This window comes from Idiotropiscis lumnitzeri, chromosome 6, assembly GCF_059441095.1.
Source record: "Idiotropiscis lumnitzeri isolate Australia: NSW breed Sydney's pygmy pipehorse chromosome 6, RoL_Ilum_1.0, whole genome shotgun sequence".
In the NCBI taxonomy this organism is placed as follows: domain Eukaryota; kingdom Metazoa; phylum Chordata; class Actinopteri; order Syngnathiformes; family Syngnathidae; genus Idiotropiscis; species Idiotropiscis lumnitzeri.
Window position 1 is genome coordinate 20607149 of NC_142396.1, and position 17659 is coordinate 20624807.

The following is a 17659-nucleotide window of genomic DNA, read 5'->3' on the forward strand; positions in this document are numbered from 1 at the left end:
GTAACCATCACAGAGCCACAAACGAACGATTCAGGTTTTATGAAATAAAATAAAATAAAATAAAGAATTAAAAGGGGAAATACAGTTTTGTTGTGTTTTTGCTGCAATAAAACTTGTATATGCTGCGAGCACCGCAAATGATCTATGCTGTCTTCCATTTTATTTAATTATTATTATTTAAATTTTTGCAGGGCATCACGTTTAATTTATTCACAGACTTGTTAAATTTTACTGTGGCTACAGTTGAAAGAGTAGTTTGTTAAATACTGGTAAATAAGCGCATTATTTTAATCCATTACAATCAAATTTCTTTTCCGACGCATTAATTTTGCTTTGTAAAAACAAACAAACAAACAAACAAAAAATCACTTCGACGCAGTTAGCCTTCTAATGTTTTAACAAACCCGCCAAAATAATGAGCGGCGTGCGCCCTCTAGACCTTCACATTACATAGTACAACTCGGCGGCTAATGATGACGTCACTGACAGCTCAGCCCTCAGCACTCAAAAACAACACAAGTCAGCTGTCTGGCACTCGTTGGCACAAACGATATTCGCAAATTGCCGCTTTTTACCGTTTTACGTTTTCTGTACTACTATCATCGCTTGAAGCGTCTTAATTCAATTCAGGACACAACGTGGAAATAAATAGCTTTGATCGGAAACTCCTTTGTTTCCCCTTTGCGTTAGCTACTAGCAGGTTAGCATCACAAACTGGAGGTTCGAGGGTACTCAGCCTGTTCGACCAAAAGGTAAATTACACGTAATTTGTCTACAGTATGATGGCCGATAAACACAATTGTTAACAAATAATGTGCACTGCTGCATAATACGTTGACTTAAGTTAATAGCAGCAAAGTTCTCAACTGAATTTATACTGACTCGGAATATATACGGATGAGATGATGCCTTGATAAAATTAGCAATCGTGTTAATGCGGCAAGCAGTAGTGAAAACATACACACCAATACGAGTTGGTCGGTTACCATATATCTGTGAAGATAAATAAAGGTTTCTGAATTTCTGAATCCAGAGAGAGACCTCGTGCGTGAGTGAGTGCCTTTGAGTCGTCTAACTCTTATTTATTATTCTATCGTTATGAGAAGAAATCATGTTCACCCTTCAGTAGAATTGCATAGATGTGTTTATGTAAAATTAAGAATCGCTGAAGGATACCACAGTCACGTCCGTTCAAAATTGATTTGTGTGTAGACCAGCTTTCTATAAACTGAGATATTCATGGAATAGTTATTTAACCACTTTGTTGCAAAATAATGGGCCTTTCAAAAGAATAGTGTCCCCCTCATCAACCAAACACATTAAATTCTTATCTAATTTGACTATCTTTGCTCACTTATCTTAAAGCTGAAGAGACAGATTTATGGCAAAGCCAGACCACAAGACTTCCCGGTGGAGATTCTGACAGCCACCACTGGCCACCTTCTGTCCATTCAACATGTCTCCACGTAAAAGACCCTTGGTTCCTGTAAGCAACCGACGGAAAGCAGTAGATGACTACTTCCCTTTCAACTTCCTGCCGGTGGAGTGTCAGCTCCATGTGTTGTCTTTCCTGAATGAAGTAGATAAATGTAGCTGTGCTCTGGTTTGCTTGAGCTGGAGTTGCCTTGTTCGTTCATGGAAGCTGTGGCGGGTTGCTGATTATTCCCGTCGAGGCGTCTTCCATCTGGGCCACGAGGGGCTGCTTGTGTCCAATCGTGAATTTGAGCGGTGGAAATCCTGGGTTCACCTCTACACGCACCATCTCATCTCACGCCGAGCCAGCCTCCTCACACTGAAAGCCAGCTTTGATTTGGGGGATCGCTCTAATAAGTGGGGCGACCTGCTAAGCCACCTGTTGGATAATGTCCACTGCAGGGATCTCAGTCAACTAGACCTCAACTGGACATTTACACATCTTGAACCTCTGGATCTCAGAGTGCACTCCAGCTCCAGTTCCCACCAGGACAGCATTACTAAGATGGACCAGGTAACAATAATTATCTGGATTGAATTTATTGACTCAGCATTAAACAGATGTGTCATCAGCCACTCAGAGACAGTCAGGAGTTGCTTAAATATTGATTGTGGACGGTCATTTCTCTGAATGATAAAACATCTATATACATTTTTGGAAATTTTAAATTTCACAACACAGTTCACAAATTTAGCTTATAGAGTTTTCCAGTTGTGCAGGTGGATATAGTGTTTTTGTTTTATTTGTGTTGCAAAATTGCAGATGTGCATCTCTTTAATAAAAGATGATTTGATGCATATTCCATCGCATGGGGTGCGATTTGATTTGAAGGACAGTTGGATTTTAAGGTGGTATAATTCAATTCGTTTCGATTTTGTGGGATTACGATTCGATTCGATATGGTACGACTCAGTTTCCATATGAATGAATTTGTCAGTACTTTAAATGTAGCATTTTCTTAATGAGCATATCTCTACAATGAAAGACGATTTAGTGTAAATTCTGGACTACAAAACGTACCTGACAGCTAAATTTAGCCATTAAAAAAATGTATGCATTCATTGGCCCCTTCATATTAATCTGAAGGATGTGATCTCAACATGGGCTGTTGACTACAGTAGATGCTCCTCACAACATGACAGATTTGGAGTGTATTTGTTCAGCGGAGAGGGCAAATATTGCCACACCAACATGCGTCACAATTCTAGACGTCCAGCCAAAAGGACTGTATGCTCTAATGAAAGCCAAAGGTTCTGCAACAAAGTATTGATTTGAGGGTGTGCATAATTATTGTACCTATATTTATTAATTTTTTCCCTTAAAATATTTCAGTTTGTTTTTCAATTTTGTTGTCCAGGGCACTCTAGAGTTGGAAAATGTTTAGATTTTTTTTTCTCATCACAAAAACCTGGCATTTGATCATTAAATTCATTAAATCCGTTGTTTCTTCCCCTAATGTCAGGACACTTTCCTCTGGTTCCATTAGCAGCTTGTTTATTGCTTTTTCTTGAACTCAATTTAATTTGTTTTGACAGGTGACCAATTTTCAGGAGCTGTTGACCAAACTCACGCAGAGCTGTCCTCGTATCACCAAGATGAGGTTACACTTTGACTGGTCAGATTTGTCAGTGTCTCTGCTCACCCAGTTCCAGCAGCTCAAAGTCCTTGAGCTTAAGTACTTCTGGGTCTTCAAAGGATTGACTCCATCCACACTGCAGACCCTGACGACATCCCTTCCTAACCTAAAATCTCTCACTTTACACATCTTGGTGCCGCTGAGGAACCTCGGTATTTCCTACACGCTGGAGTCGCTTTCGTTGGAGTTCTTGGACGTGTCACCAAGCAGAGGCCTGGTCTTCTCTTGTCTAAAGCTGCCTGCTCTGCGTGAGCTCCGAGCCAAGAAGATCGTTCGTGGCATCACGTTGGACAGGCGCACCAGGCTGAGGATTCAAAGTCGATGGCCCTGCTTGTACCATGTCCTTCGGGAAGGAACGCCTAAACTCCAGGCCCTCAACAATGAGAGACTCCTTCCTACTTGGAGAGAGAAGAGTTACGGGGAACTATCAGCCATCCTGGATGGGTCCTGTTATTGTGTCCAGCATCTAGACAGCTGGCTTTGGTAACCAATCAACTCAGTGAATGTAGTTTTATTTTCATTTTTTTTTATTAATTATTGACTATGTTTACATGCAGTCAGTAACCCTTTCAAAACTCAAATATTGGCAGTATTCTGTGTTTTGGGTTTTTAAAAACCAGAATAAGACCACTGGTTGGCCCTTTTGTAAAACGAATATATAAACTTGATCGGGTTACCCCCTTCAAACGGGGCATTGGTTTGTGTTAAAGGTTAGTAAAAAGGTACCAGCTGAAATAACATGATCACAAAGTGTGTGTCGTTGTTTTAATCAGAATGCAGGAGTAAGTCACGCATGTAAACAGGTTATTCCGAATATTTCAGAAATTTGAATCTTGAGCTAAAGCCGGATATTATCTGCATGTAAAAATAGTCATTGTTATCCATTACTCAGTCTACTCAGAGGGACACAAATGAGACACGTAAGAAAAGTAACATGCATATGAGAAAGACTGTCAGTAATTTACATTTTCCATCGAAATGTATCTTTTTAACTCCTGCTGTTGGTTTGCACAGCCCAACCAAGGTTTGAGTAAGCATCGAGTTCAAATTCTTTCGCCATGTTGTGGGGGATACAAACATACATTGCACCCTTCCAAATAACAGGATAATCACTATCAAGATAACAAAAAATGTAAGACAGTGACAAATGTACACACAAATACTGTTTTAATAGATGTCAATGTTGATTTTATAGAAGAAAAAACGACCATGTGAAACAAAAAAAAAAAAATTAAAATAGGTAATATATGAAAATGAATGAAGTCATAGCAGTATCAAAAACGAACGCAAATATGCAAAAGATCTGTAGTGTATTTTTTTTTTACTTTGTGGATTGTATTTTTTTATATGATAAAACTATTTAAAATGATCTGTATGTTCAATGATGGTGAAAGTATACGTATTCTGTAGCAGTTAAGACTACAAGAGCGCTTTTTAAGGAGGTTTGCGGACTTCAGTGCCTATAAAACAGGGGTCTCAAACTAAATTTACCTGGGGGCCACTAGAGGCAGACTCTGGGTGAGGCTGGGCCGCATCAGGTTTTCTGCAAGAAAAAAAAAAAAAAAATCTAATCTTCTCAAATGTCTTTATTTTTATTTTTTAACACAAAATAAGATTTAAAAATAAATAAGGAATTAATAAGAAAATAAATAAGGAATTAATAAGAAAATTAATCAGTAATAAATAATAATAATGAGTCAAATGTCTGTATTAACAGTTCTTTAATCTTCTTTTGAACATGAATTGTCCTGAACATGAGTGGAACATTCATCAATCAAACCCCTACTAAAACATCGAAAAAAAATTACAATCCTACCCTCGTTTTAAAGCTGAAGATGTGCCCAGCAATAATCCGCGGTTCAATTTTATCCACTGTGACCAGGTAATCCTACATTTTATAATTAGTCCCGTCTGTGCTAGTGCTGATGCAAAGCTCCGTCAGACTGCACATCCTGTTCGCGCATGGGTCTCCTGTCAATCAAATCAAAATCTTGTCAAATAGCAGAGATCCTAAGCATAAACCATAGTTCTGGGATGAGTAGGCCTACTTCTGTAGTTATAAAGCTTTAATTACACTGTAATTACACTGTAATTAAAGCTTTATAACTACAGACTGGCACTTTACAGTGTAAAGTGCCAGTCATATCAAATTCACGGGCCGCACGAACATTAAACTTTCATAATAAGGCGGGGGCCGCAAACTATCATCCCGCGGGCCGCAAATAACCCGCGGGCCGCGAGTTTGAGACCCCTGCTATAAAACCTTCAAGTTGCAACTGGCTTCTTAAAAGAGAGATGCATTTAGCTTTTGCAATCCTATCAGGAATGCCACTCATCTTAGGCTGGGTTCAAGCCAGTGCTGGACAGGTTATTGACCAAAATATTTCTTTAATTGTCAATAGAATTGTGTGTTTGTATTGCTGTAGTAGAAGTGTAATGTTGCTGAACTGCACTAAGTGAGCTCTGACATGGTCGCAAATTCTCACTTTAAGTTATGGACTGGACGTGAAGTTTGTGAAAAAAGTAGTTGAACCTCAACGGGATTTTATTTGATCTTGAGCAAAATACTCAACAGACTGGCTCCCCCAGCTGAGGAACACAAGCAGTGCTTTTGCAATTATGCACGCTGTTCAGTAGAGGCCCTGATTGTCAATCTTTTGCCTATGAACATGACTGGAGTTTTGTCTTTTTTGTACATTTATAGAGTAACTTTGTTCTCTAAAATAGTGGATTGTGATAATTTCACTCGATGATGTACTTAAAGTGTTCTCTTCTGCAAATGCCTATACTTCAATGGGTTTCTTACAAAAAAAGAATGTTTTTTTTTTTGTTAGTGTTGCATTCATATAAATTTCTCTGTGTATGCAGCGCAGCACAGATTAAATCAAGTCATTCCAAACCTGCTTTGCAAAGAGTTAATGAGTACATGAACCATTTACCAAACAATGGTGTGAACTGTGTTGAGTTGGAGGCCTCAAAATTAAGACTGATGTCGTAACAATAGGTCGATTCTATTTTTTTGAAAATATAAACGGGTCTGACTTCTCCAAATCCCTTGTTGTTGTTAAATCACTGAATCCACGTCAGCTGTCGACTTCCTTTCATCACCTTGAGAATGAAACAGTTTTTTAAATTGCGTTTTTAATTTAACCAATCTACAGAAGTGTATTAGTAGAGTATCATAATATCTTTTAATCCTCAAATGCATTAAAAAGACTCACTCCTTAAATAAGGCTTTGAAGCAAACAAAAAAATAAACGCCACTTGTGAGCGCGGGCCACCACCAGTTTCTCATCCGTGTTTTTGTGCTCTTTGGATTTCTTGATTCACAATTTTTTTTCCTGGTCAATTTCCCACCTCTGGTATTTTATCTAAGATGCTGTGCACTTTTTGGACTTAGTGTAAATAGACGATGACACAGGATGCCTCTTTTACAAATGAAAAAGTCTATTGGAACCCTTTCCTTAAAAAATGGTCTTGTCTCACAAATAAGTTGAGACAAATATTTGTGCTTACTGTGAAACATGGAAGCGGGTCGGTTATTTTGTATATCTTTTGATGTAAAATTAAATCTCAACTATCAAGGTTTTCTGGAATAAAATATGCTGCCATGAGCCATAAAGCTTAGTCTCAGCCATTGGTTGTGAATCCTTCAACATGATAAAGACCAGAATTTAAAACATAATGGTTAAGAACAAAACGTGCAACAGATAAAGGTACCATCCACTTGGAATTTAAAAAAAAATGTGACCACAATTCAAAAGCAATGCTTGATTTTTTTTTGTATTTATTCTGTTTTATTTTTTAAGTTTGTATTAATTTAGTCAGTTTCTTAAGTGGCCATTGTGAGTTTAACTTTAACCAACATCGACCATGCAGATGCCAGGTCACCTGAAGGACACATGAGTAGCCCTCAGGCGTGTTGTTAAAAAAAAAAAAAACACCTCACCAGTGATATTGTGAATTATTAAAAATCTTGTCGAAGAGTCGAGAACACTTGACACTTGCAGTGAGTTTCAGAAAGAAAGTGCAACATATTTGTATTTATCTGTTTTTACCTTATTATATCATTAATTACTGTGAGAAATTAACATATTCATTGCTCTTACACACTTTATGAGTCATTATTGATAACATAACTAAAGATAAATTGAGACGATTCCTTACTCCAGAAGTGTGTATCAAATTCTTTACATTCGTCAGAACCTAAGAAGTAGGGGTGGATGTGTATCGGATCGGATTCCGATATCAGCCAAAAAACAGTAATGAATTACATCTACGGCGTTATGTATTCAGGATAAAAAAATTTTTTAAACTGTATTCTATCACTGTTGCAGAAAAAAACAATCAGATAAGAAATAGAATTAATAAAAATGTAAATTTTTTTCAGAATTACATTTTTAACGTGTGTGTGTGTGCGTGTTGGGGGGGCTGGGAATCGCACAGTCATGTCTCGCACCCCTCTCGAAACTTGGCTGTCTAACCAAGAAGGGAGTGGATGGTGACTGTTTTGGATCATATTCACTGCAGGACTTATTCATTTTAAATAACCTTTGCAAAGAAATGTGACAACTGTCAAAATCATCCAGACTGCTTGTTAGCGTGGAGGATTGCTAACAGCTAGCATGCTAGTGCTACACCCACAACAACTAAATATGTTGCGCTTGCAGCAACCGCTGCCATCTTCCTCCTCCTATGCCGCACCTGTGCCCATAACCTGTTGCGCTTGCAGCACCAAGATCCATATTATATCTCTTTAATCCCCTCACAAACATAACACTTCGATAGTTTCAGAATGATTCCATCTCTTTTACGTAAAGTAAAGCGTCCGCACTTAAACAATGAGAAATATAGAAAAGTTACAAAATATACATAACATTGTAGTAAATGTTACCTATGACATTCAACAAAATACAAATACAACAATATTGACATTTTGGCATATTATTGAACATGGCACTCCTTAAAAGAAACAGTATAATGAGAGCGTATAGCTTAACAAAATACTTTATTAATTCCCGTTAATAATGTGAGAGTCAATCAAATGGTGCACTACAGGAAGATGACGTCAATGGAGCAGGTCCTCGCCCAGTTGATCAATGCTGTAATCAACATAGCAGCACCTCCGAGGATGTGGTCAGCCTTTGACATGTACCGGTCAGTTGCTGTAGAATCGAATTTGTGACTTCCAAATCGGTCACCATCACCTAATTTAACTCTGTCCTCAAGGCTGAAGGCTTGGCTTCTTGCTCTTCCATCATAGTACCTTTTCTGCCTTTAACACAATGAGGTCTGATTGAGCCCTTGGTCTGCATGCAACTTTGCGGGAAAAGCAAAATGACAGAAAATGTTGTTCCACAGTCCTCGTCCTACTGTGTTGGCTTTTTGGTCTCTGTTTAGGGCTGGTTTGGGAATAATGAGAGAAATGATCAGGGTATTTTCAATGCCTCATCTTGGTCTTTCCAGTGTCAAAAGTCCACACAAACCATCTCCATTGGTGCACTGTTGTAAATATGGTTCAGAGGAGCGTCCGTGGCTGCAAGGGAATCTTCTTGCGGCAGCATCTTTCACCCTGGTCACTCCATGCCTCAATGCCTTGGAACATTCTCAGCCAGTAGAACCTCTCCTTTTTCATCTGCAATATTCGCTACAACCCCTAGTGTCCTATGTCATCGCAAAGGACTGTTTTGACTGATTTACGCATTGTGTTGAGGATTCGACCCCTGAACTGGTTATTTGGATGATTGACCACTACAGGGGCTCCGGTAAGAGAGCACAGAGTCTTCTGTAGAACTCAGCACTTTATTCAGCTTCACTGTGCAGATGTGCATACATGTATACGCACAATTATATATATATAAAGTATCTGAAACAATGAGAGAAAGAAACCCCATCAAAATACAGTTGGAATAAACAACTAAATGTTTCTACTATCTAACAGTCAGCAACACTCTCAACACAAGTAAACTGGCATATATAGACATTAAAATGTTGTCTTTTCCAGTCTATATTATCTGCACTAGCAAGTTGCTAATGGCTACCTATTGCACAAGTTAGCTAAACACTGTTGACTAATGAATGCAAACATGAGAATAAAACGAGTGTATAAACAATATAAACACACGCATTATTTTACTGAAGAAAGCAAGAAGAGTATGCTATCAATATTAATCAGAATGAATTAGAACAAGTACTCACATCGTCATTGACTACTGCACCGCTCTGAGCTGAATGACGAACGAGAACGCTAAACAGGAAACGGAAATACGAAGCGCCCTTCAAAATAAAAGATCCGCCTATCAGAATAAGACAATGAAACGTCACCTATTAAACGACTTGAAGAATTCTTAACAGCCGCCCCCACATTTGCCTAGTAAATGTGAAAACCCCCAGATAATTCTTCAAGAGTCTTTCGCGGTGTCGTCGTCGGGCTGGAGGACAGGAGGTTTGATCAGACGTGAAACTGGTCTCGTAAAAGTCTTGCTGTTGACGAGAACATCTGCCGTTCTTACATGTCCATCCTGACTGGTGATTGTCTTGATCACTTTGCCAACAGGCCACTGACCTCTCGGAAGCGTTGGATCAACAATCAGAACAACTGATTTCACTGTCAAGTTTTCATTTGACGTCCTCCACTTGTGCCGTGTCTGTAGATTTGGCAGATAGTTCCTTGTGAATTGACGCCAAAAATGATCCACCAGTGTTTGACAATGGCGCCATCTTCGTCGGCCGATACTTGCTGGAGCATAGACAGCTTGAGGGAGTGTAGCGTCTAGCCGCCCCATGAGAAGAAGATTTGGCGTAACGGGGTCAGGGTCCGCTACATCGGCTGATACATAGCCCAGGGGCTTGGAGTTTAAGATCCCTTCCACTTCCACCAAGATTGTGTAGAAGACATCCTCTGAGACAGATTGAGACCCCACTGCAACTCGAAGACCAGCCTTGATTGAACGCACCTCTCTCTCCCATACGCCTCCAAAGTGAGGGGCATTTGGTGGATTGAACTTGAACTGGATTTGGTAGTCTGCTAACTGCTCCTTCAGTTGGGGTTCCATAGGTGCAAAGGCCTCCCGTAACTCTCGCTCTGCGCCACGGAAGTTGGTACCACAATCAGAAAGCACTTCTTTAGGTCTGCCCCGTCTAGCCATGAAACGGCGAAGAGCAAGAAGAAATGCGTCCACATCCAGGGAGTTCAAAAGTTCTATATGAACTGCTCGTGTGGTGAGACACTTGAAAAGAATGCCCCAACGTTTCTCCGTCCTCCTGCCAATCTTCACAATGTACGGCCCAAAGCAGTCGACCCCTGTTGAGTAAAAGGGGGGCGAGACAAGTCTCAGACGTTGCGGAGGTAAGTCCGCCATCGGTGGAACCTTTGGCCGAGCTCTCCAATGCTGACAGGTTGGACAGTTAAGTTGGTGATATCGGATGGCTTGTCGTCCTCTCAGGATCCAGAATCGTCTTCGTACTTCAGCATAGACTCATTCCGAGCCCGGGTGTAGCAGACGCTCATCCATGTCTTTGATAAGAAGTTTCACCGCTGGGTGCTTTGGATCAAGCACAATGGGATGAATCTCCCCGACACTTGGATCTCGTACTCTGCGCAATCTACCTCCGACACAGATGAGTAATGATGCCGCATCCCACTCTGGAGAGAGGCTAGCCAACCGACTGTGATCGTGCACAGATTTCTGTGCCCTTAGCGCAGCAACTTCTTCTGGGAAGCTCTGCATTTGACACCTTCTCAAGAGCAAGACCTCAGCCTCCCGATGACTGATAGGTGGGTCATGCCCCATAACCGCGGCCGCCCCATGCGCATGTCTCGTCGCATCCAATAACTCCCTCCAAGAGTTGAACTGTGTGGCGTCAGGGATGTTTTCAGTTGGCTTAGTTGAAACCAAACAGCAAAAGGTGATAGATTTCAGCTCGGATGAACTTTCTTTCGAGGCTTGTACGGGCCTCTTTGGCCAGCACTCCACATCATGGGTGAGGAACTGTGGTCCTTGATTCCAGCGACTGGACTCTGTTAGATCTAGCAAAGATTTTCCCCTAGTTATGTCATCTGCTGGGTTATTCTGACTGTCAACATAGCGCCAAGCCTGACGGTCTGTTAGTTCTTGAATCTCTGATACGCGGGTTCCAACGAACACCTTAAATCGACAGGAGTCCGATTGTAGCCATTCTAGAACGGTAGTTGAGTCAGACCACAGGGTAGTTTGCTGTATGTGGAGCGTCATTTCAGTCTCGAGGAGCTTGGCAAGTTGGGCTCCTGCCAGGGCTGCGCATAGTTCAAGGCGAGGTATCGATTGTTGTCTTTTGGGGGCAACTCTTGACCTAGCCATAACGAAGGATGTGTGAATGATATTCGTTGCTTGGACTGTAAGATAGGCTACTGCTCCATAGGCCCGTTCTGAAGCATCGCAAAAGATATGGAGATTGTACTCCAAATCGTTGTCTTGTAGAGAACTTGAGGAGTAACATCGAGGAAGGAACACGCCGTTGAGATGTTTCAACTCATCTTCCCATGTTTGCCAGGCTTGTCGAAGGTGAAGAGGTAAATCCGGGTCATCCCAGCTTCTTTGTTTAGACCAGAGTTGTTGAATGAGGACTTTGGCGCGGGTAGTATAAGGCACCATAAATCCCAGAGGATCATACTGGCTTGCCAGCACTTGGTAAGCTGCCCTCATTGTCAATGTCGAGTATTCGATGATTCGATACTGGTAGCCGAGAGTATCAGCCGCGCAGTTCCATCTCAGGCCTAGAGTGGGTTCAAGTGGATCGGTGCGGCTCTGGTTTAGCCATTGTTCGGCAGAAGGTGACTTGGCCTCGGTGGGAAGATGGGCTATTACTGCAGGCTGGTTAGTTGCCCACTGTCGGAGATCAAATCCTCCATCGGCCAACAAAGTGCGCAACTGGTCTACTCTCTGTTTTGCGGTCCAGATGTCGGGGAAGCTTTCGAGGCAGTTGTCAACATAAAAGCTCTGCTGAACTGACTGCAGTACCTCGGGATGGCTCTCCTTATAATTGCGAGCATGACGTTGAAGAGCAAATACTGCACAGCAGGGGCTACTTGTCGTGCCGAAGGGTAACACTTGCCATTCATATATATCTGGGGGTTCTTCACAACGCATGTCTCTCCAGAGGAACCGCAAGAGTGGTCTGTCCTCTGGAAGTAAGCGAATTTGGTGAAACATTGCACGGATATCTCCACTCACTGCCACTTGATGCTGCCGAAATCGAATGAGGACACCTACTAAAGATGGACTCAGTGTAGGCCCAGGTAGAAGTTGGTCGTTCATGGAGACTCCTTGATGTCGAAACGAACAGTTGAAAACCAATCGTGGTTTATTGTTATGACACACGAGATGGTGTGGAAGATACCATGCTTCTGCGGACTGGTTTACTTCTTCACGGTTAAGTATTTTTGCATATCCAGCTGCAATAAGCTTGTCGATCTCAGCTGAGTAGATAGTGGCCCTCTCTGGATCCCTTTTCAATCGTTTCTCTGTAGCTCTGAGATGAGTTATGACTGAATGTGGAGAACTGTTGAGCTTCGGAGCTCCAGTCTTCCTCAATAGAGGTGTTGCATATCGGTTGACTCCTCCAACTTCGAGACGCTGGGTTTTCTTCTCCAGCAGATTCATGGCCTCTTGATCCTCGCGTGAACGGACGACCACTTTCTCGTTCCGGAAAGGTAAGATATCAAGCTGCCATAGCCTTGCAACATTTTGGTACAGAAGATCCTCTGGACTAGTTAATGAAGTGAGAAGGCACTGTTGTGTTGGGGTCTGTCCATCATTACATCCTTGTGCCCCTTGTAGCGCCCAACCGAGAGCAGTTCGAACAGAAATGGGACCACCATTGACGCCTCGACGAATTGGCGCCGTAGCTGTGATTAGATGTACATGATCTGAGCCGAGAAGCAACACTGGGCGTGCGTTACGGAATGACTTCAGGGGTATTCCTTTCAGATTGGAGTAACGTTTCTGAAGCAACTTAACTGGGTAAGTTTGCTCCATCAGATCAAGCCCTGCTGCGGTAAATGCTCCTTGCACATGGTACCTCTTCTGTGGGTTGTCTTGGGGAGAGATTTCAAAGCTAACTGTAACCCCTTGGAGGTGCGTAACATCTGGCCGTACGGTACGCAAAGCTAGAGTCTCTGATTCACCCCTCAACCGGAGCTGCTTGACGGCCGATGTTAAGATCGTTGTCCGTTGAGCTCCATCATCTAATACTGCAAATGTTTCCAGTGAGTTGGATTTGTGGTGTAACACGACAGGAACTACCTTCAAAAGCACTTGCGCTGTCCTTACAGTAGGCGTCAAATACACACGGCTCTCTGTGGTCCTTGAAGGTGAGCCAGTGAAGCGATATTGAGCAGCGTCGTGAAGCACTTGGAGATGAATACTGCCACAGTCACTACAAGGTTTTTTCAAGTTACAGGACTCAGGTGTGTGACTACGTGCACACTTCCAGCAGCGTTTTCCTTCTGTTATCCACTTGTTTACATCCATTGCAGATTGCTCTCTTATGGTGGGGCAACGACTAATGTAATGTTCTTTACTGTTGCAAAAGAGGCAGTGGATTGTGGGCTGTCTCTTGCCACTGGATGACTTGGACGCGCTAGGTTGCTGGGGCTCAGAGCCATGGTACACAGCTACGCTACGGCCTTTCCCTTTGGATGAAACCTCTTTTCCGTCATTTGTCGGTTTCTCCATCTGATAGCGTTGTACTAATCGACTTGAAAGGCGCTGTTGCTGGGCTTTCCCTTGGAGCCATCCATTCAGGTCTTGCAGGTTATAGGGGTTGAGACTCATGGTGTTGAGCTTCCCTTGTAGCTGAAGATATTCAATGAACCCATCTCTATGGTACCTTGGTAGCTTACTTAGCAAGCGATCAACATGGGAACAGCAGTTTAATTCCATCCCTTTAGGCCCCTCCAAGGAGAGCAACATGCTGACTAAGAGGTGGACTCTGAGAGCGAAGCTTTGAAAAGTTCGTGCGTCACCAGATTTCACATCTGACATAGTCAGGATGGCAGCTATTTCACTTTGTGCTAGTTGGTGAGGCTGGCCATACTGTAGCTGTAGGGCGTGCATGGTTGCGGAGTATGGAAATGGATCATGACGGCATGACTGACCAATCATTTGTGCTTCCGGGAGTTCAAGATGCTACAATAGAACATGGTATTTGTACTTTTCCGTGAGTTCGGGATAGGGCTCCAGCAGATTATCCAAGGCCAACTTGAGGTTAGCAAACTCCCTCTCACTATCTGTAGTGAAATGGGGAATTTTGGGTTTAGGCACGCCATATATTGACCGTGTTTGCAAATCAAAGTCTCGTGGAGTCATAATCTGACTCGTTGGTTGTTGTGGCTGGGCCGCTTGATTGCTGTGACTCACTGCTGGGATTGATGGAACAAATGGCTTGGGTGCAGGCACATAGTGATATGGATTGTAAGACGCCGAAGCCTGCGGTGGAGGATCGCTCAACCGTGCTGAATAGCTAGGATAAGAAGCCATTGGCTGAGACTGCTGCAGGGACTGATGTATGGGGACATACTCATCCTTTCTGTGAAACTGCTCTGTCATCTGTGGCTGAGATGGGACAGGTGGGATATGGTGTTGCTGGACCACGTTTGGTGACACCATACCAGATGAAATGGCTGAACGAGGAGAGGTGGGAGTTGCTAGAGAAACTGGCTGTATTGTTTGAAACGCAGAATTTTCCATGTTACATCCTGCTGCAGTAGCGTCACCTTTGTGCTTATCCACTCCCTCCAACTTGGAAATAATGCTTACTGGTGTGTCTCCCTCCGCCTGAGCTGTCATGCCAAGCACTGGTGGTGGAGGGTGGACGTGTGAAGGGAGCTGAAGCGAGGACTGTATCTGTGGCGGCTGTGCCCTAATCTTTGTCATGTTGTGGTCATCATCTTCCTCTTCTCCCGTGAGGAACGCATTAATGTGTTCCAATAGCTCTTGGCGGCGACGTTGCTTTGCTTCATACTGTGCGAGTTTGTTAGTGAGTTGTGTAATTTCCATCCTATCCTCCCTCTCGCTCCTGGACATGGATTCAACAAGTTGTCTTAGTGCTGTGGTGCTTAGTGGGTCACCTGAACTGGGACTAGGTGTAGCTCTACTGTGGGCAGAGTAAACACTCACATCTGCTCTTCCACCATCTGCTGCGGTCGCTGCTCCTCTCTGCTCCTCTTGAACCCTCTCGTTGGGTTGGGAGGAAAGGTCAGACCTTTGTGGATGGTAGGAAACGATGTAGTCCTCGAGATGCTTAGGTGTATGCAGTTGTCTCTCATGTCGCTGTTGCACATCAGGACGAGGGTGAGATGGCGAGTCCTCCGCTGAAGACATGTCTTGTAGGAGTCAATTTATCCGGCTCGAAGGACCGTTGTTGAGGATTCGACCTCTGAACTGGTTATTTGGATGATTGACCACTACAGGGGCTCCGGTAAGAGAGCACAGAGTCTTCTGTAGAACTCAGCACTTTATTCAGCTTCACTGTGCAGATGTGCATACATGTATACGCACAATTATATATATATAAAGTATCTGAAACAATGAGAGAAAGAAACCCCATCAAAATACAGTTGGAATAAACAACTAAATGTTTCTACTATCTAACAGTCAGCAACACTCTCAACACAAGTAAACTGGCATATATAGACATTAAAATGTTGTCTTTTCCAGTCTATATTATCTGTACTAGCAAGTTGCTAATGGCTACCTATTGCACAAGTTAGCTAAACACTGTTGACTAATGAATGCAAACATGAGAATAAAACGAGTGTATAAACAATATAAACACACGCATTATTTTACTGAAGAAAGCAAGAAGAGTATGCTATCAATATTAATCAGAATGAATTAGAACAAGTACTCACATCGTCATTGACTACTGCACCGCTCTGAGCTGAATGACGAACGAGAACGCTAAACAGGAAACGGAAATACGAAGCGCCCTTCAAAATAAAAGATCCGCCTATCAGAATAAGACAATGAAACGTCACCTATTAAACGACTTGAAGAATTCTTAACACATTGTATCAGGCAAGAACAGCTGTTCGACTACACCGCTGTGAAAGTCTTTGACACAGCAGTACGTGAAACCCTCCATTATTATCAATCTCCTCGACTCCTTTGAGAGAAAGCACATACCTCTCACCACCTTTGAGTTATTGTCATGCGGGTAGATGAAGTTCCTTTCCATGTTCATCTTTCTAGCAGAAACGTGAAGGTTTTGTGCTAAACGCTGACTGGTGTTTGACTGTTCATAATTCCCTCCACCTTCACTAAAGCCCCAGTTCCACCTGAAGAAAAGCAGCCGCAACTCATGATGCTGCAAAGACCATGCTTCTCACTTACGTAGGGTGCTCACTTGGTGAATGTTATAGTTATGCCACACTCCTTTTGGAATTATGGACAAAAAAGTTCAACCTTGGTTTGATCGGATTTCTGAGAATTTCAATTTCTGGAGAAATTCAATGTAAAGGTAAATTACATGTAAATGAAAAACTGTAAAATGGTGTGTATAGAAGCAGAATATGGGTAAAACGTTTGCTTGCATTACTTGTGTTGAACACTGTGTGGCGCTATCACTAAGCATATAAAAGAGAGAGAGGGTTGGCAAGGTGTTGGTTAGAAGGGCTTACAGGTTGTGACCGCTTTGGCAGAGTTTGTAAACCCCTATGGAGTTGTTGTATTCTCTAGCTAGTTATCTATGTTTTGGAGAATTGTAAATAAACTCCGCCTTTTAGCAAATCAAATGGACTCTCTATTGAATGACAAAGCCAAGCAACAACAGGTCAACAACCAGCGCATCAGACCAAGCCACTCCAAACAAACAAGCAACGCTTCACTAGCCCAGTATTAGACTGGCTATTATAATGTGAAATGATTATTGGCAGGCACACAATGATCTACAATGACCTGAGATGAGCATAACCTGTCAAAGGTGGAATGGTTTGAATCCATCAAAAATGTGAACTAGGGGATGAAACAAAAATATATTAATTTCTGACTTTTAATTTGTTAATTTAGGAAAAAAATAAGATGAACAGTGTAAAGTTGGAATGGTTTGAATAGGTCCGGAAAAAAATTCTTAAAGGAGAATAAAAAGGATTCTTGACTTTGATTTTAAAATGCATAAGGAAGCAAGGAAACTACGAAGCAAGTACAAAAGAAAGGAAGCCAGGAAAAAAGAAAACTAGTGAACAAGGAAGGAAGAAAGCAAAGAAACTATCAAACTAGGACACAAGTTAGAAAGGCAGTAAGCAAGGGAACAAAGAAACCCAGCGAATAAGGAAAGAAGAAAGCAAGGAAACAAGGAAGCGAGTATGAAAGGGGGGAAGCAAGGAAACAAAGAAAACTAGTAAACAAGGAAGGAAGGAAACAAGGAAGCTAGACAAGATGGATGCAAGGTATCAAGGAAACAAGGAATCAAGGAAGCAAGAACACAAGGAAGGAAAGGAGCAAAGAAACGAAACCAGGAAGAAAGGAAGGAAGGAAACAAGGAATAAGGAAACTAGGTATTAAGGATGG

At 42.2% G+C, this 17659-nt stretch overlaps 1 protein-coding gene across 1 annotated transcript; it reads left to right on the forward strand.

Moving 5' to 3' along the window:
* The first annotated feature begins 483 nt into the window (after nucleotides 1-483).
* LOC148335857 (uncharacterized) lies at nucleotides 484-6737 on the forward strand. Its single transcript, XM_088298034.1, has 3 exons — nucleotides 484-752; nucleotides 1366-1987; nucleotides 3010-6737. The coding sequence occupies exons 2-3, from the start codon at nucleotides 1457-1459 to the stop codon at nucleotides 3595-3597; spliced, it is 1119 nt and encodes a 372-aa protein (XP_088154160.1). The 5' UTR covers nucleotides 484-752; nucleotides 1366-1456; the 3' UTR covers nucleotides 3598-6737.
* The last annotated feature ends 10922 nt before the right edge of the window (nucleotides 6738-17659 follow it).